Genomic DNA, 17,564 nt, shown 5'->3' on the forward strand with positions numbered 1-17,564 from the left:
AATGCGCTGTGGACCACAGGTCCGGGCGGGCTGCTCCGGTCCTCTGCGCTCGACCGCGGCTGGTTTCAAGGTGGTGCGAAGGATCCAGACAGAGGCATGAATCTCGTTTGGTTTGTTATGTTGTTCTGAGCGGTCCGTCTGCGCACATGTTTTTGTTTTGGTTTTTTTTCCTGGGGAAAGCACTTCTCAGGTGGAGGCACCAGACACCACTCCCCGCTGCAGCTCATCTACTTTTCATGTGTTTGCATTTGCACACACAGCTGATGGATCATGTCCATGAGCAGAGATGAACAAGGGCTCGGAGGTCAGTGATTTTGCCACTTCTTTAACAGATCTGTGGAGAGGCGAGCCCACTCACTTTGAGTCTAATCCAGCTGCGCTCAGAGTCTTGGTGTAGTTCTGACGGCGCTCGATGGAGTATTTGTGTGGGTCGACGTAAACGAAAACATTTTAGAAAACGATGCTGCACGATGTTATTTTGGAAAACGGAGGGAGGGAAATATTCGTTTCTCAAAATACCTGACTGTGTGTAAACGTAGCCTAAAACAACTGAGAATATTTTATGTTTTATATGCGAGCCAGACGCAATCATCAAAAGAGCCTCACCTGATTCCCGACCGCAGCACGAGATGGTTTGAAAAAACCCCGGAAGTGCAAGTTCAGGCACCAGCCAATCAGTGAAGAGTCTTATATTCAGTGTTGTCAATGAGAGATGGAGGATTTAAAGCCAGAATAAAGAGAATGTTTGGTGAATTTCATCAAGGGGAAAGACGTTATTGTCCTTTTTCCTTCGGGATTTGGGAAAAGCTTAATATACCAATTAGCCCCGTTAGCAGCGCATTACATAAGTCACGACCAAATAGCAGCGATTAGTTAAATGATAAAAAGTCCCCGCCTACCATTAAGCGAACGAAATCTAAGGCTCAGGTCAGACGGTCTGTGAAAGTGAAATGAAGTAAAACGAGCTGATGAATCAGGCCAAGCAAAAATAGCCTTTTTAACTCCGCTCTTAAACCATTTCTTTCCTCTGGGTAAGATCTGTTCCGCACTATCCACAAAGGAGTCCCGTCTGTAACATTCTCTTCTAAAGTCGTTAAATAAGTAGGTGGGTTAGTTTCGGTGTAGTTAGCTGCCTAATTCAGACAGATATGAGACAGTGTCCACCAGTGTCTGACCAGAACTGAAAACTTGGATGAGCTGTGAAATGGATTTGATCAGTATGTGTCCAGTGGACAGTATTTATGTTTTCGTTCTCTATAGTGTGGACTATACTTCCCTACAAAGGCAAAAGAGCTTAACTCGCCACAGTGTGAAACTGAGAAAAACGACTTTAAAGATTCAGTTTGTCCAGACTAATAGGTAGGACTCCCAAAATCTGGCAACTAGTTATTATAAAAAAAATATTGATCTCAAAATGGACATTTGACGTTATTTGTCATGACCTGTTCTTTGCCTTTGTATGATGAGCCAAAAATAAGTTTTTGTGCAAAGGCCAAAGGCAGAAACTGACATGATTATTTGATTTTCTCCAGACTTCCATCCATTATAAGAAAAACACCTCACCAAGGTTGAATCATCATGTGTTTGTGTGAACTGATGTAGAAGAGCTTTGGATTTCCTGTTTAGTGCTGATCAGGATCGTGACACTTACAGAGTGAAACAGTTTAACACAAGTGACTTTGCAGTACAGTGTGTACAGTATGAAGAAATACACACAATACTTTCATATACAAATACTTTCAATTATACTTCAATTATCTTTGAAAAAGATAATTTAAGTATAATTGAATACAAAGGTATGTTTTCCTCAGGGGAAAGTCATGGGCTGAAACTTGTCTGGACTTTGTAAGTTTGTCCATAAAGACGTAAATTAATAAAGGCATTTTATTTTAACCAGTGAGTGCCTTGGATTTTTTGCATTTTTAAGTTGACTTCCCTCCTCAAAGAGTACCACTAAGTTCTATATACTGTGTATTATCCTCTGGACTTCCAGGAAACGCTCCTTTTGAAACTTTTTTATACAAAGATTTATTTACTGAAAGTTTTAAGACCCTGCGCCAAGGCCGCAAGAAAAAGGAGGTGAGAGGTTGGATTTTAAAATAAAATTTATTTATGAACTAAATCATAAACAAAACACATAGTGTTACTTCCTTTGGCCTTTAAACAACTCCTTATTTTTGGCTCATGATATAAAGGCAGAGATCAGGAACTGACAAATAGGTCAAATGTCAATTCTGAGCTCAATATTTTTCACATATTTATTTACATGATAAAGAGGTCTCAAAACAAAATTACATTAACTAATTTTTGACCAAACATGCAGTTATGGTGTTGGGCAGTATAGAGTACAGAGGATGCACAGTGTTTATAGTCAGTCAGTATGTTTTTGTGCAGTGGGGGCTAGGCTCAGTTCCCACGGCAGCATGGGCTGAGGACAGAGGTCCAGATGAGGAAGGGTATAGAGGACGCACAGTGTGGAGCAGAGGTGTTTGGTACAGTGGATGAAGGGTGAGGACCAGAGGAAGTAGGGTCCAGAGGATGCACAGTGTGGAGTATCAGGTACAGAGGATGGAACGTATGGGACAGAGAAGGTAGGGTACAGAGAATAGATAGTGTCTGTTTTTGTGCAGTGAGTGCCGGGGTTTGCTCCCAAAGCAATAGGGGCCGAGCCTAAAAGAAGCCTAAAAGAATAAGGGTATGGAGGATGCACAGTGTGGAGTGCAGGGTCCAGAGGATGCACAGAGTGTGAAACAGAGGTGTATAAGATCCAGAGGATACACACTCTTGTTTGTATGTTTTTGTGCAGTGGGGGCTGGGCTCTGTTCCCACAGCAGGGGCCGGGCCAGAGGTCCAGAGGAAGTGTTTCCTTGTGAATGTGAGTCACATAAGTGACTCTAGAAATGACATAGAAGTCATGAGTGTCAGGCTGTGATCCACGTAATCACTCAACATGAGGAGTAGGAAAGGTATATGAAGTGTATTCAGAGGCTACTACTGATGCAGAATGAAAGACATAACAATGTGGTCATGTTTTGGAGTTACTTCATGTCCTCTGAACTGGAACTCTTTCAAGCCAAATACACATCCTGGGTAGTGTTGTATTATGTAATATTAAAATCTTGACATTAAGGAATTCACTCAATATTCAACCCGTTACCACAAGGTAAGACAAATCATTTATTATATAATGTCATTTTCAGCACAATATAATAATACTTTCTTTATGTTACCATGAAGTCTTATAATCTGATGAAATCACACTATAGTTTGATTTTCAGGAAAGTTCTTCTCTTTAGTTTAGATAATACTACTTTTTTTTTTTTTTTCACTTTGGCACATTTACTGAAACTTTTCATAAATCTGGTAAAACTTCTGAGTATTTTGCAAAACTATTCACACGAGACACGAAACTATTTAAAACGTCCAATTAGGAAATTTTCATAGTTCTGTTCCACTAAAATCACTCACCAGAGATGGCGCTGATTTGCCGGGCACAAACAGGTCGGTGGAGACAGGCAAGACAGACAAGCTCCTGCACACCGAGGAGCAGCTCCCCCTGGTGAGAGCACCCTGCCACTACAGCTTTCACAAAGCATTTACTAAATTTTACTACATCTATGGTGTGAAGTGTGTATGACTTATATATATATATATATATATATATATATATATATATATATATATATATATATATATATATATATATATATATATATATATATATATATATATATACACAGACTGACAGGATGGTGATGGACCAACCAGACATAGTGGTGGTGGAGAAGAAACAGAGCAGAGCCGTGGTGGTGGACATCACAATACCAAGCGATGGTAATATCAGGAAAAAGGAACACGAGAAACTAGAGAAATACCAGGGGCTCAAGGAGGAGCTGGAGAGAGCCTGGAAAGTGAAGGCATCAGTGGTGCTTGTGGTGATCGGAGCACTTAGGGCTGTAACCCCCAAACTGGAAGAGGCTACAACAGATACCAGGAAAAACAACGGACATCTCAGTCCAGAAAAGTGCAGTATTAGGAACAGAAAAGATACTGCACAGAACTCTCAGGCTCCCAGGCCTCTGGTAGAGGAGCCGAGCTGAATGAGAGTGAGAGACCAACCACCGTGGAAGGTGAGAAATACACATTATAAATATAAATAAATAAATAATTTTTAAAATCTCCAAAATTGTGTGCATTTTTTGTGGCTTCACTGCTCAGAGACCGCAAGACGATCCTTGCCTTCCTTCCTCTCTCCTCCCTGTGTCTCTCCTTCCTGTCTCCTTTGTGAGTGGGACTTCTTCGCCCATTCCAGCAGAATTGAGGAGAGGAATCAAGAAGAAGGAAGCAAAGAAAGAGAAATGAGATGTGGCCAAAGTGTTTTGGCTCTGCTTTGGAGGAGCCGATTCTGGAGGAGTGCTACAAAGTTGTCTTTGGAGGAAGAATCCTGGGAATTGAGAAATACGCTGTCTCTGAGATGAGTAAGAAATGGAAATTCAATTCAAAATCTGAAATTTTATGTCAAAATTGTAATTTAAAACAGTTCAGTGGTAATGGTGTTATGTGCTTCATGTGCTAGGAAAGCTTCAACAACACTTTGTTCCTTTTGAGTAATCTTATCTTATTTATCTTCCTGCTAAAATCTTATGAATTGATTAAACAACATATTCCTCCACATTTATTTTATATTAAACCTCACTATTCAACAGTCACATGACTAAGATGAAAACCTCCTATGGTTTACCCATGGGTCTATGGGTTTACTGTTGCCATGGTGAATCCCCTTATCTGGGATCCATTGATGAACTGTTGTGCCTTCTGCTAAACTCAGGGTTTACCGAGTTTTCTAACTCTGCTCCAAAACTGTTAAGTAGGGATGCAATGATATATAAATCTCTCTGTACGATATTATCATGATATGCATCTCATGGAACGATATTTATTGCGAAAGTTTGAAAAGGTGGATATAATTGTAGATGGGACACTTTTTTGCTTTTAAAATACTTTGACAAGATTTTGGTGTGAATTATTACATTCATTATCCCAAGAATTCAAGTAAAAAACATATCTCGTCATATTGTCTGCACTGAAATGAATCATGAGATATGTAGATTCCTATGTTTATAAGCTGTTGCTATTATGAAACAAGGTATTTAAACAAAGAAATATATATTGTGACATTCCACAATATTATTGTGAGACTTCTGACGATACGATATCACGATATTTCAGTTATTGTTACATTCTTACTGTTTAGTGACACAGGTCAACCCTGAGTTAACCCTGAGTAACTCTTAAATCCAGGGCTTCTCTGTGGAACAGGGTGGTGGAAAGAGGAAGCAAAACTGTTCCTCAAGAGAACGGTTACTTCAATAAAAATATGATTCAATGTAACTGAACATAAGTAGATATTAATAGCTTGCTGACCCCTATAAGAAACTACACAAACACAGTGCATCAGAACTTTGGGTTTACCAGTCATCCTTACATTGTTAATTATGGCTTCACAGTAGCAGCATTACAACAGGTAATGCTGCTAATAGGTAATAAAAACTCTTATTTAATTTGAAAAGGTAGAAATGTCCTACTTCATTACAGTGGAAAAAGTAGCCCATAAAATCAGAACAGCAAAGTCAGTAAGTGAAACGCCAGCACTGCAAAAAACACTTCCATACATGACTTTAAATGACACAATATTGCATTTTTACTTTTGACCAGTGTGGATTTATTTAGCTCTTGTTTGACATTATTTCAATGTTTTACTGCAACAAAACCTTAACTTTCCTCAATGAATCAATAAAGTATTTCTCTCTTTCTCTTAAATAACATTACAGTCACAAGTTAGGTAGCATATAGTTTTTTTCAAAATCAAACACCCAAACACAACAATGCTCATATTAAACACAGGCTCCAGAAAATGTGTTAAATCTATTTTGTATTTTTTATTTTGTTTTCAGGTGATCATAAATCTTTCTCGGCAGTGTTCGCTAAAGTGTGCATTGTGTCACCATGAAAACTGCTGAACATTCCACTGTAGACATACATGCAGAACATCTCCAGCATGATGTCACTGCCAAGTATCAATTGTTCGAAGGGATACTTCATAGTTTGCTGCACAGTACAGGTAATATTCTGACATGGCAATACATATGTAAGTTCATCAATATATTGCACATCATATAGTAGCAAATCAACCATATCCTTTCTAGAGACAAAACACAAACAAACATATAAAACAACTACATTCACAATATTTTAAGAATGACAGTATTGAGTTCAAAGAAAATGTGCACTGCAAAATAATGAAGTCACATCCCTGTTAGTTAAAATGACTTGGAACTTAAATTGAGATGATCTTTTAAAGTTGAACACTTTTGTGTTACCCACTTTAACTTTGACATCCAAAAAAAAAAAAATCAGCCAACAGAATTGGTTCTTATTGCAAGTGCAAAGTGCTTTTGTTGTTGTTTCAGTACAATAAGAGTTTGCAGAGCATTTGACATCCTTAATTCAAGTCACATTAACTTATCTAGGTGAAAAAGTCACAGCTCAAATCAAACCATGGCAGATAGAGAAATTATTTCTTCATCTCAATTTTTCACATTGGTGACTGTTAGGGATGTAACAATATCCAAATCTCTCGGTTCGATATTTTCACAATATAAATATCACTGTACAATATTTATTGGCATATTTTGTGAAGGCCAACAAAATAGTGAAATTGCTATTGTTTCCTCTTAAACTGTCTTGATAAGACTTAATCCAAAGAAATAAGATTTAGAAGTGCTTGTAACTTTTATTTCTTCATACAATCTGCCCTGAAACAGAGCGAAGGGTCATGGCTTATTCATGGCTTCTTCCTTTCTGTTATTTTTAGCTATTGCCACAACAAAACTATTCATTTAAGCAAAGAGACTTGGATCTCAATTTACTGTGATAGTCCACAATATTATTGTGAAACCTTTGACAATACGATATCAAAATATTTTGGTTATTGTTACATCCCTAGTCAGTATGTGTCACAACTATCTCGAACAAAGGATAGTTTAGGGACCACATACTAATCGCTAGCTAAAAAGGTAATATAAGGGCTCTCTGTTTGTGTATAGTAGTAGTAAGTGCCTATTAATGTTTTTTTTCCTTCTTCTTTCCAACTAAGCAGGTGCTTTTTATTTCAGCCAAAAAATCCTGATTATTGAGCCACCTTGTGTTGGCCCAGTGCAGATATCGTGTATAAGCAGCTCAAAACGAGTGTTTTATTGTCTGACGATAATCAGGAAGTGCGTGGTTTGAATGCAAGTCATTGTGAGCTTTACCTTCATGGAAGAACTCCACTCTGGTCTGTGAAACTTGCGAAGAGCACTTATAAACTCATCGTGGTGAATAATTAGGATGTTCTAAATGCATAAGGTAAGTCAGGAATAACTTTGGACCACTGCAAAACCATTAAAAATATATAAATATTTTCAAAAGGAAACTGAGATCCAAAAAGTGTGTAATATAGTTTTATAGCCCCTTCATTTTTTCACACAGAAACAGATCTGCACCTTTAGTAAATGTTTCTTAAATAATAAATAATAGGCAATAACCACTAACTAACATACCAATGCCCACTTAGTTAGCGATATATGGTCCGTAAACTCAAGTGTAACAGGCTCTTTTACATTGTGCATTCAGTCAGTTGTAGATGTCATGTCAGATACACACAGGCTTTGGTCAGTTGTGTGGTGTGGTCAGTTGTGTGGAGCGGTCAGTGGTCCAGCAGCTCCTGGGCCAGCACTTGCAGGACGTCCCTCTTCTCATACAGGTACATCTGAGTGTCCCACAGCATGTCCACTAGCACCCCGTCCCCCACCTCATCCAGCATCACCTCCTGGGACAGCTGTGGACTGAGCCTGCCAACGGCCACAAGACAAACCTTAGCACTGGGTTTGTAATTAATATATATACAGATGTGGACAAAATTGTTGGTACCCCTCTGGTAATGAAAGAAAAATCAACGATTCTCACTGAAATAACTTGAAACTGATAAAAGCAATAATAAATAAAAATGTACTGAAAATCGCCCAATGTAAATCAAACATTACTTTTCACCTGTAGTTAAACAGAATCATTACAAAAAACAAAATAATGAAACTGGCCTGGACAAAAATGATGGTTTGAGGCAAACTCTGCAAACAAACGATTTCTGTAACTGTCAATGAGACTTCTGCTCTGTTCAACAGGTATTTTAACCCATTTCTTGTAAGCAAACTGCTCTAGCTGTCTCAGGTTTGAAAGGGTTCCTTCTCCAGACAGCATGCATCAGCCCATTTCACAAATGTTTAATGGAGTTGAGATCTGGGCTCACAGAAGAACACTCCAGAACAGTCCAATGTTTTGTTGTATGTTTTGGGTCATTATCCTGTTGGAAGACCCATGAACTACGACTGACATCAAGCTTTCTGACACGAGGCAGCACATTTCTTTCCAAAATATCTTGATAGTTTTGTTCTGCTTTGCGCAGATTCAAGACACTCTGTGCCAGATGCAGCAAAACAGCCCCAGAACAAATCCAAGCCTCCTCCATGTTTCACAGTAGGGACAGTGTTCTTTTCTTGGTGTGTTTCATTTTTGCGTGAACAGAGAGCTGATGTGAGCTCCAGTTTTGTCTCATCTGTCCAAAGAACATTCTCCCAGAAGCTTTGTGGTTTGTCAATCTACATTGTGCCAAATTCAAAATTCACTTTTACTGCCATAATTTTGATTTACTTTTTATTTAATTCTTGAATAATATGTAGTATGCACATAAGAGAAGATTTCGTGCTTTTATTTTGGTAGTCAGCAGGTAGGAACTGTTATTGTTTTGTTCGGTTCCGCTGGACCCCTTAATAGAGACGTACACCAGGTCAAGAAGCAGTAGTGTGGCGTGTCGGCAAAGAAGTCAATTAAAGTTAAAATAAAGTGAATAAAGTTATGTTAAAGGTCATTCTACCTCCAAAATATGGGTCAGCCAGCGAGGTATGTTTTTTGTAATTGTTCACGTCTTTATTTTATGTCTTTTATATTATACCTTTTCTGATTGTAATTTATGTTAATTATTTTAGTTCGACTGTGGCGTTGGTGATATTGGCATCAAAGGCATCCTATAAGTCTCAAGATTGTACAAGCCTCAATAAAGATTAAGCAAGCCATCAGTAAAAATAACTCTTTATTGACAACACAAGGAGATGGTGTGATATTCACTTTTTTATGATTTGTTCTCAGCAGTGGTGTCCTCACATGAAGTCTACTTTGGCTCAAACACTGATGGATGGTGTGATCTGACACTGATGTACTTTGCCCTTCCACTTCACATTTAATTTGTTTGGAGGTTGTTCTGGGCTCTTTGGTTCCATTCATATGTTCAGTGTTGTGTCCATCATGTCTCCAAACAGCACAATGACACATGTCCCCTTTAAACAGACAGACTGACTGAGGACAAGTTTGAAGACACCTGTGATGCAGATTAGAGACACACCTAAGTTTAACATATTGTCCAATTACTTGAAATCTTTTCTAGGGGTCCCGTCATTTTTGTCCAGGCCAGTTTCATTAGTTAATTTAATTTTTTTTTTTTCTCTTGAACAACAATTCAAAAACAGTGTCTAATTTTCATTGGTTATTTTTCAGTAAATTTTTACTTACTGACCCGAGCCAGTAACGTAGTAACTAGCGAGGGCTATTGTTCTTCGTCAGTTTCTTCTTCTTATATATATATATATATATATATATATATATATATATATATATATATATATATATATATATATATATATATATATATATATATATATATATATATATTAGTGCTGTCATGCGATTAAAAAAAATTGAGAGATTAATTAATTATGATCTGTAATTAATTAATCTAATTAATCTAATTTTAATCTCACCTAAAAATGGCTGAGAAAAGCCTTCAATTTGAGGTATTTTCATTTAAATTCATTATTACATTATTGTGGCAGATCAAAAGACTGATATAGAACAAAAAAAGTGACTTTATAAAGTCATTTATTGTTTAAAAAATCTCTCCAAATTGGCTGTTGAGCCCAAGTCTCCATGAATAAGAAACTGTTTGCTGTAAAGTAGCAAAGACGAGGAAATCTGAACATAATAACTTTTGTCTACTTAAAGACAATAAAAAGTCTAGTCTTTCCTTAACCATATTAAAAATATTATTGATAGAGAAATGCTTTATATATGAGATCACTGGTTTTAGTCCTGGTTTAGACCTGCTTTAGTCCTACTGTAGTCCTAGTTTAGTCCTGGAATGGATTAGTCCTGGTTTTAGTCCTGGTGTTAGTTCTGGTGTTAGTTCTGGTTTAGTCCTGGTTTAGTCCTGGTTTAGTCCTGGTTTAGACCTGGTTTAGACCTGGTTTAGACCTGGTTTAGACCTGGTTTTAGTTCTGGTTTTAGTCCTGGCGTTAGTTCTGGTTTAGTCCTGGTTTAGACCTGGTTTAGATCTGGTTTTAGTTCTGGTTTTAGTTCTGGTTTTAGTCCTGGTTTAGTCCTGGTTTAGTCCTGGACTGGGTTAGTCCCGGTTTTAGTCTTGGTGTTAGTTCTGGTTTTGAGGCGCACAGGAGGAAGCGCGGTTTACGCAGCGTACGCGAGAAAACGTACGCGGCGCACGGGAGCAGGTCGGTGTGTGTTTGTTTGTGTGTGTGTGTTGTGTGTTTGTGTATAGGACAGTAGTGCAGACATCATGAGGCTATGCAGGTTGTTTTCACCAGTGACATTTAAGTTGTAGGCGATTTTATATATATATATATTTTTATATTTCACGTCGGGAGAAGAATTTCCAAGACACGAATGTGTTTTTACCTGTGCACTGCTGCCTCTGTTCTACTGGCTCTTCCGCCTCGTCTATTGTGTGACTGACGCCGCGAATGTTAACATGACGTTTACATCGCTCTTACGGCGCATGTTTTGTGTGGGTTTCCGACCATGGAGTGGAATTACCGAAATAAAAAAAATTATAAATGTTTTTTGTGTGTGTGTGTGTTGTTGTCCAAACAACACATAAAAAGAGTTTTTATAATAAAGCAACTCGCATACAGAAACAGTAAAGTTAGAGATTAAAAATGAGATTAACGCGATTAAAAAACATAACGTGCTAAATATGACTGTAATTAATTAATCGCAATTAACGCGATAATTTGACACCCCTAATATATATATATAAAATTTCTTTTTTTTTTATATATATATATATTTTTTTTCCTTCAAACGATCTCAAATTTGAGGGCCTAAACGTCAACAAAAAGTCTCCAAACTGGGTATGAGATCGACCGGTCTGACGAAAAATTTGATAAATTTGGCATTGCGACAATGGTCAAAGCACCCCCACTCAACAGCGCCCCCTTGAAAATGCAAATTTTAAAATGAGACGCATATTTTGTTGTAGGTTCACGAAATTTGGAACAGTGATAGAACTCAAGGAGACAATCAACAAAGCCAATCATTGTGCAGCCCTATGATGAACAAGAAGTCAGTCATATTGGATCAATAATTCGCCGCCGTTGTGACTTGGGTGTCTACAAAAATTCAAGTCCCTGGGGTTTTGTCCAAATGAATTTAGATTTGACATGTCACATCTACAGACATAAACTCACAAAAATTTGCAATTTTTGGGGAATACTCCTTATGGTTCGCCCGTAGCACGCCGGCAAAAAACGCCTTCATTTCCTGTGTCTTCGGTGACCTGTCACGGCCACAGGCATTGTCCTAGAGAGCTCAAATTCAAATCACAATTGCGTGATCCAGGCCTGAATGTAATGAAATATGAAATCTAATAAAAGTGAACTCTATAGCGCCCCCTTGCATAGACATGAAACGTCAACATTATTGGATTTGTACCAAATTCAGGGATTAAATTCTATGCATGCTTATGAGCAAAAAATATATTACGGACATGAGGCATTTTTCATGGTTGACCAGCAGGTGTGCAAAGACTCCCCCAAAAATATTGTAAAAATTATTACATGGACATGCTTGGTCCAATCGTGCTGAAATTTGAATCACTAACCCTAATGCCTGATCAGAGCCTGAATACACTATAATAATAATAATAATAATAATACATTTTATTTATATTGCACTTTACATAAAATAATCTCAAAGTGCTACAGGTAAAAACAATAAGTAAAAAAAGTGCATCAGTAAACAGTGGGTCAAGCTAAAACCATTGCAGGAATTAATAAGATAAAACAAGAATAAAATACAATTAACAAAAGGCTTTAGTAAAAAGGCAAGTTTTAAGATTTTGTTTAAAAACAGAAATAGACTGTGGGGCTCTCAAGTGGTCGGGGAGAGCATTCCAAAGCCTTGGAGCTGCAGAGGAAAAGGCCCGATCACCCATGGTGCAAAGTTTGGTTCTGGGGGGTTGGAGAGTGTTGGTGGCTGCAGAGCGGAAGGTGCGCAAGGGGGTCTGGGGAGTGAGGAGTTCCTTAAGGTACTGGGGGGAGTGACCGTGGATGCACTAGTGAGTGAGGAGGGAGACCTTATACTCAATCCTGAGTGTGATAGGGAGCCAGTGAAGGGATTTCAGGATGAGGGTGATGTGGTCAAATTTTCGCACTCTCATCAGGATCCTGGCAGTGCAGTTCTGGATGTATTGCAGTCTCTGGATGCTCCTGCCAGGTATCCCGATGAGGAGTGCGTTACAGTAGTCCAGCCTGGAGGAGATAAAGGCATGGACGAGCTTCTCTGCATCTGCCAGGGAGAGAGTTGGACGGAGTTTTACGATGTTCCTGAGGTGGTACAATGATGTCTTACAGAGATGTTTGATGTGGGTAACAAAGGTGAGTTGTGAGTCCATTTTGACACCCAGGTTGGTGACAGATGCAGAGAAGGGAATCGTTTGACCAGAGAATGAGATACTGGTGATGGTGGAAGAGCGGAGCTGATGAATTGTGCCAACCAAGATGGCTTCTGTTTTGGAACTATTGAGTGTGGATGATAGTAAGGGAGTGGAAGAAGTGGGGGTGGTCCGTAAATAGAGCTGTGTGTCGTCTGCGTAGCAATAGTAGGATATACCATGCTTGGTGATTGCCCAGGGGGAGTAGGTAAAGAGTGAAGAGGGTGGGACCTAACACCGAACCCTGAGGGACACCGCAGGTGACATTGTGGGTGCGTGACTTTGCCTTTCCTAGGGCAACGTGCTCGGTGCGGTTGGTCAGGTAGGAGGTGAACCATTTGAGTGCTTTTTCTGAAAGTCCAATAGTGTATTGCAGGCGATGGAGGAGGATATTGTGGTCAACCGTATCAAAGGCAGCTGTAAGATCCAGGAGGATAAGTAGGGATGGTGAACCAGAGTCTGCTGCTCTCAGGAGATCATTGGTGACCCTGACCAAAGCTGTTTCAGTGCTATGGCCAGGGCGAAACCCAGACTGAAACTTGTCAAAAAGGTTATTGAGTTTGAGGTGATCCTGTAGTTGTGCTGCTTCTGTTTTTTCCAGAACTTTGGACAGAAATGGGAGATTAGAGATTGGCCTGTAGTTGGACAGGACTTCTGGATCCAGGGTGGGTTTCTTCAGTAGTGGTCTGATGACAGCAGCTTTTAATGCAGATGGGATATAGCCGGTCTGGAGGGAGTGGTTAATGATGTTAGTGATGAGAGGAGAGATGAAAGAGATGTTGGTTTTCAGCAGGACTGTGGGGAAGGGGTCCAGGGCACAGGTGGATGGTCTCATTTTTCCAATGATGCCCTCCACCTCTTTCTGTGAGATGGGGGAAAAGGAGCAGAGTGTCCGAGTAATCGCAGTTGGTGGGTCAGCATGTGGGGGGGGGGGGGGGGGCAGGACAGCAGTGGTAGAGAGGAGGAGTGAACGGATGCTGTCAACCTTTTGTCTAAAAAAGGTGATATGCATGTTGCACCTGTCCTCAGTGGCCTCAGAGTGGGAAAGTGAAGGGGGTAAGAGAAGGTGATTTACAGTTGAGAAAAGTTTTTGGGAATTACCCGGGCTGTTATTGATAATTGTGGAGTAGTACTGGGACCGTGTGGCCTTCAGTACTTCAGCATATGCCTTCCTGTGCTCTCTGTAGGCTTGTTTGTGGACAGTCAGTCCAGAGGCCTTAAATTGCCACTCAAGGACCCGCCCAGCTGTCTTCATTCTGCGCAGCTCACAGGTGTACCAAGGTGCTGAGCGTGAGAGAGAGACTGACCTAGATGTTAGGGGGGCGTGGAGGTCCAGAAGACTGCTCAGCGACTGGTTGTAAAAATCCACTGAGTCAGTAACAGAGGGGAAGTGGGTGGAAACAGAGGAGAGGTGTTGTAGGTCCAGAGCCAGGGCATCAGCGTTGATGTTTTTAAATTACGAAAAAAAAACTACCGCTTGGGTTTGGAGTGGGGGGAAGGAAAGGGTAGTTCCATGGATACGACCTTGTGATCAGAAACACCAAGGTCGTACACCTGAAGGTTACTGATAAGGGCGGAGTTTGAAATGACCAGGTCCAATGTGTGCCCCCAGGAGTGTGTGGGGACATCAACATGCTGCTGTAGGTTGAAGGTGTCCAATAGCTGAAGGAAATCTGCAGCAGGTTGGCATGAAGGGGTATCAACATGAATATTAATGTCTCCCAGAATAATAGTATTAGCAGAAGTGGTGCAGAGTGTTGAGAGAAGGTCAGCCATTTCCGGGATAAAAGCAGAGTTGGGTTTGGGGGGGTCGGTAGATCAGGAGAACAGTCACTGGAAAGGGGGGCTTACATTTGAATGCAAGGCACTCACAGGATGATGTTGGAGGCAGCGAGATGGAGGACAGCTCCAGGTCCTGTCGGTGGATGACCGCTAGACCACCACCTCGATGACCAGTGCTGCGAGCTGCCTCCAGATAGGTGTAACCAGGGGGACAGGCCTCATTAAGGGCAGAGTAAACCTCTGGCTGGTGCCAGGTTTCTGTAAGACACATGAAGTCCAATCCTTTCTCCCTGATGTGTTCTTCAATCAGGGAGGATTTATTGTTGATAGACTGTATATTGAAAAGTTCGAATTTGACCAGTGCCTGTGGGGTGAATCGTTGTACAGAACGCAGAACTTTGAAGTCTACTCCGCGCAGGCTGGAATCCGCTCCTCGTCTTCTGTCCAGCCTAATGAGTGAGGATCTCACGGTGTTACTCGTGCTGGAGTGCTGAGATCTCGCGGTGTTTCCCGTTTTGATGTCAGCGAATACGACGGTGCTCTGATGACGTGTCAGACGTGCGACATGGGACCAGAGAGATGGAATGTTTGTGGCAGAGCCAGTTGTTTGGATGTGGAAGATGAATTTTCGACTGGAACCTCTATGGATGTAACGAGGACGGCGAAGAAGTCCGAGTTTATTGAGGATGGAGGAATGAGGTCCGGGGGGGCTGCAGGCCTGAGTCGGCGAGGTTGAGAGATGGAATACCGGTAGCTAAACGCCATGCTGACCAAGAAGGAGGCTGCCCGGCCTTGTCAACTGCCAATGCCAGCCGTAAAGCACTAAACCCAAGCAGACAGCCGGCAGCCGGAATGTCAATGGACCAACAAGAGAACTAACATTACAAGGTAATCGAAAATCGCGGGAGGAGAAACGGCAAACAGCCAACGCCAGCGTCCTCTCCAACCCGGAAGATGTGATCTACTACTATAAAGTATATGAAAAGTGAACACTATAGCGCCCCCTAGCATACACATGAAATGTCAACATTATCGGATTTGCACCAAATTCAGGGATTAAATTCTATGCATGACTACGAGCAAAAAAATATTACATACATGGGGCATTTTCGGTCACGAGCGGCTTTAATGTATTATTGCATTTCTCAGTTTCAAGTTAGTTCAGTGACCATTGTTGATTTTTCTTTCATTACCAGAGGGGGTACCAACAATTTTGTCCACATGTGTATATGTACAGGTGTGGGTGGCTTGGCTCTGGACATTGTCGGGCCATGCAGCTACTTTCTCATTCTATACTACTTACATATATACTGCGCATTGGATGCTTTATGTTTGGGGCTATACACATTTTTATCATGTTGTATCAAGTGCAAAAAAAGAAAAAAATCCAAAATGCTCATGAAATGTATTTGTATAGGTGGTCATTACTACTGAAGGTGCTTATTAGTGGCTGGGAGTAAGAACTTTAGTTCAAAAAGCCTTTATTTTTCTGAGCTAAATCATTTAAAACATATTATTGAAAAACATTTGATTTTTATTTTCCCATGAGGGCCCCTCTTCAGGAAGATCTAATACAGCCATGTCAGACTCAGGCCCGGGGGCCAAATTTGTCTCACAATATAATTATATCCAGCCCGCAAGATAATATCAAATATGTATTAGAGTTGGCCCGCTGGCTGCTACAGATAGGCTATAAAGACATTATTTATTTAAAATGTTGTTATTATTACTTACATGCAGATGTTGTCATTTTTTTTAAATAAATATTTAGTCTGACCCCAGTTTTTAATTTTGACCCTCTGTGAATTTGAGTTTGACACCTCTGATCTAATACATGAAGAATGCCTTGGTTTTAGTTTTTCTTGCGATGTGCAGGGGCTGGGGTCCAGCATTGGAGCTAATGGGAATTGTACTGGAAGGTTCTATTAGTATCTTTGGTTAGTGTTTCTAGTTGTTGTTGGTGGTTACAATATCTCTAGCAGTAGTGATTACAGACCTGTAGTAGAGTGTGTCCGTCATCTCACACCAGGCTCTGGCCCTGTCTACTGCACAGCCGTCTGAATCTGTGCACTGAAAACAAAAATGTCACCAGCCCGCTCTAAAGCCTGCGCTGAACATGCAGCAGGGGGCACTACTCACACAGTCCACCACCATCTTGCCTAGCTCCTTGGCTCCAACAATGCTTTTGGCTAGTTCCAGAGGGTTGGAGGGTCTGAAGACATCCACGGAGCTCACCATCACCTGAGGAGGCTTACCTGCCTCGCACACAGTCCCATACAAGCAATATATTGCATCATCACGTCAGTTACTGTACAATTTTACAATTTTACATTCTATAACATAAATACAAAGGCTATTGCTAAATCAATACATTCTAAACTGCCCTAAGTTTAAAATATGATGTGCTGTAGAATTTGATGATAACCTCCTAATCTGGGCAAGGGCCTACCATATGGGAGATTCAGTGTTTTTTGAAAGAAATCTTCAAAATAGAAATCCACAAACAATGAACTTAATCATTATTTGTTTGGGATTGGTTCTACAAACCAGCATTATTGAATCTCATGATCCTTTCAATAGACAACAATCACATGTTTGTGGCTGGCTAATGGCACCAGTTTCTTTAAGGTATGCCAAATCAATGATTCACTTTTGTTTCTTTATAATGACAGAGAAGACATATTGCAAGATGTTGTTGCAAGTTGCTGTTGTCAGTAGCGTGTGTGCCAGTATTCTTCACAGCCAACACATTCCCAAACTCTATTTTCGAGCATTCTCATAATTGGACAGTAAAATATATTTGTAGTCTTACCTGTGCCAAGGGAGACGACCAGCCCCAACTTCCTCACCTCCTCGCCCTGACCGTACAAACACAACATGTTCAAACTGCTGTAAGCCAGTTTTCAAT

At 40.3% G+C, this 17,564-nt stretch overlaps 1 protein-coding gene and 1 long non-coding RNA gene across 5 annotated transcripts in view; one reads left to right on the forward strand and one right to left on the reverse strand.

The window, feature by feature from the left end:
• The first annotated feature begins 2,932 nt into the window (after window positions 1-2,932).
• LOC129410428 (uncharacterized) lies at window positions 2,933-4,469 on the forward strand. Its single transcript, XR_008632859.1, has 4 exons — window positions 2,933-3,163; window positions 3,502-3,559; window positions 3,741-4,130; window positions 4,219-4,469. It is a non-coding gene; the product is annotated as an uncharacterized LOC129410428 (long non-coding RNA).
• A 1,446-nt stretch (window positions 4,470-5,915) lies between these two features.
• pla2g6 (phospholipase A2, group VI (cytosolic, calcium-independent)) overlaps window positions 5,916-17,564 on the reverse strand; it is a 68,950-nt gene continuing 57,301 nt past the window's right edge. For 3 of the 4 annotated variants that reach the window (XM_055158798.1, XM_020933674.2, XM_055158797.1), the window contains 4 exons: window positions 17,469-17,514; window positions 16,796-16,911; window positions 16,653-16,726; window positions 5,916-7,892 (listed from right to left, as the gene is read on the reverse strand). In XM_055158798.1, coding sequence (XP_055014773.1) covers window positions 7,748-7,892; window positions 16,653-16,726; window positions 16,796-16,911; window positions 17,469-17,514 — 381 coding nt within the window. In that variant the 3' untranslated portion in view covers window positions 5,916-7,747. Of the gene's footprint in view, window positions 7,893-16,652; window positions 16,727-16,795; window positions 16,912-17,468; window positions 17,515-17,564 lie in introns of those variants that run through there. The other variant, XR_008632880.1, reaches the window with a different exon arrangement.

This window comes from Boleophthalmus pectinirostris, unplaced genomic scaffold (genome assembly GCF_026225935.1).
Source record: "Boleophthalmus pectinirostris isolate CB_2022bp ecotype Guang Dong unplaced genomic scaffold, ASM2622593v1 HiC_scaffold_22, whole genome shotgun sequence".
Classification (NCBI taxonomy): Eukaryota; Metazoa; Chordata; class Actinopteri; order Gobiiformes; family Gobiidae; genus Boleophthalmus; species Boleophthalmus pectinirostris.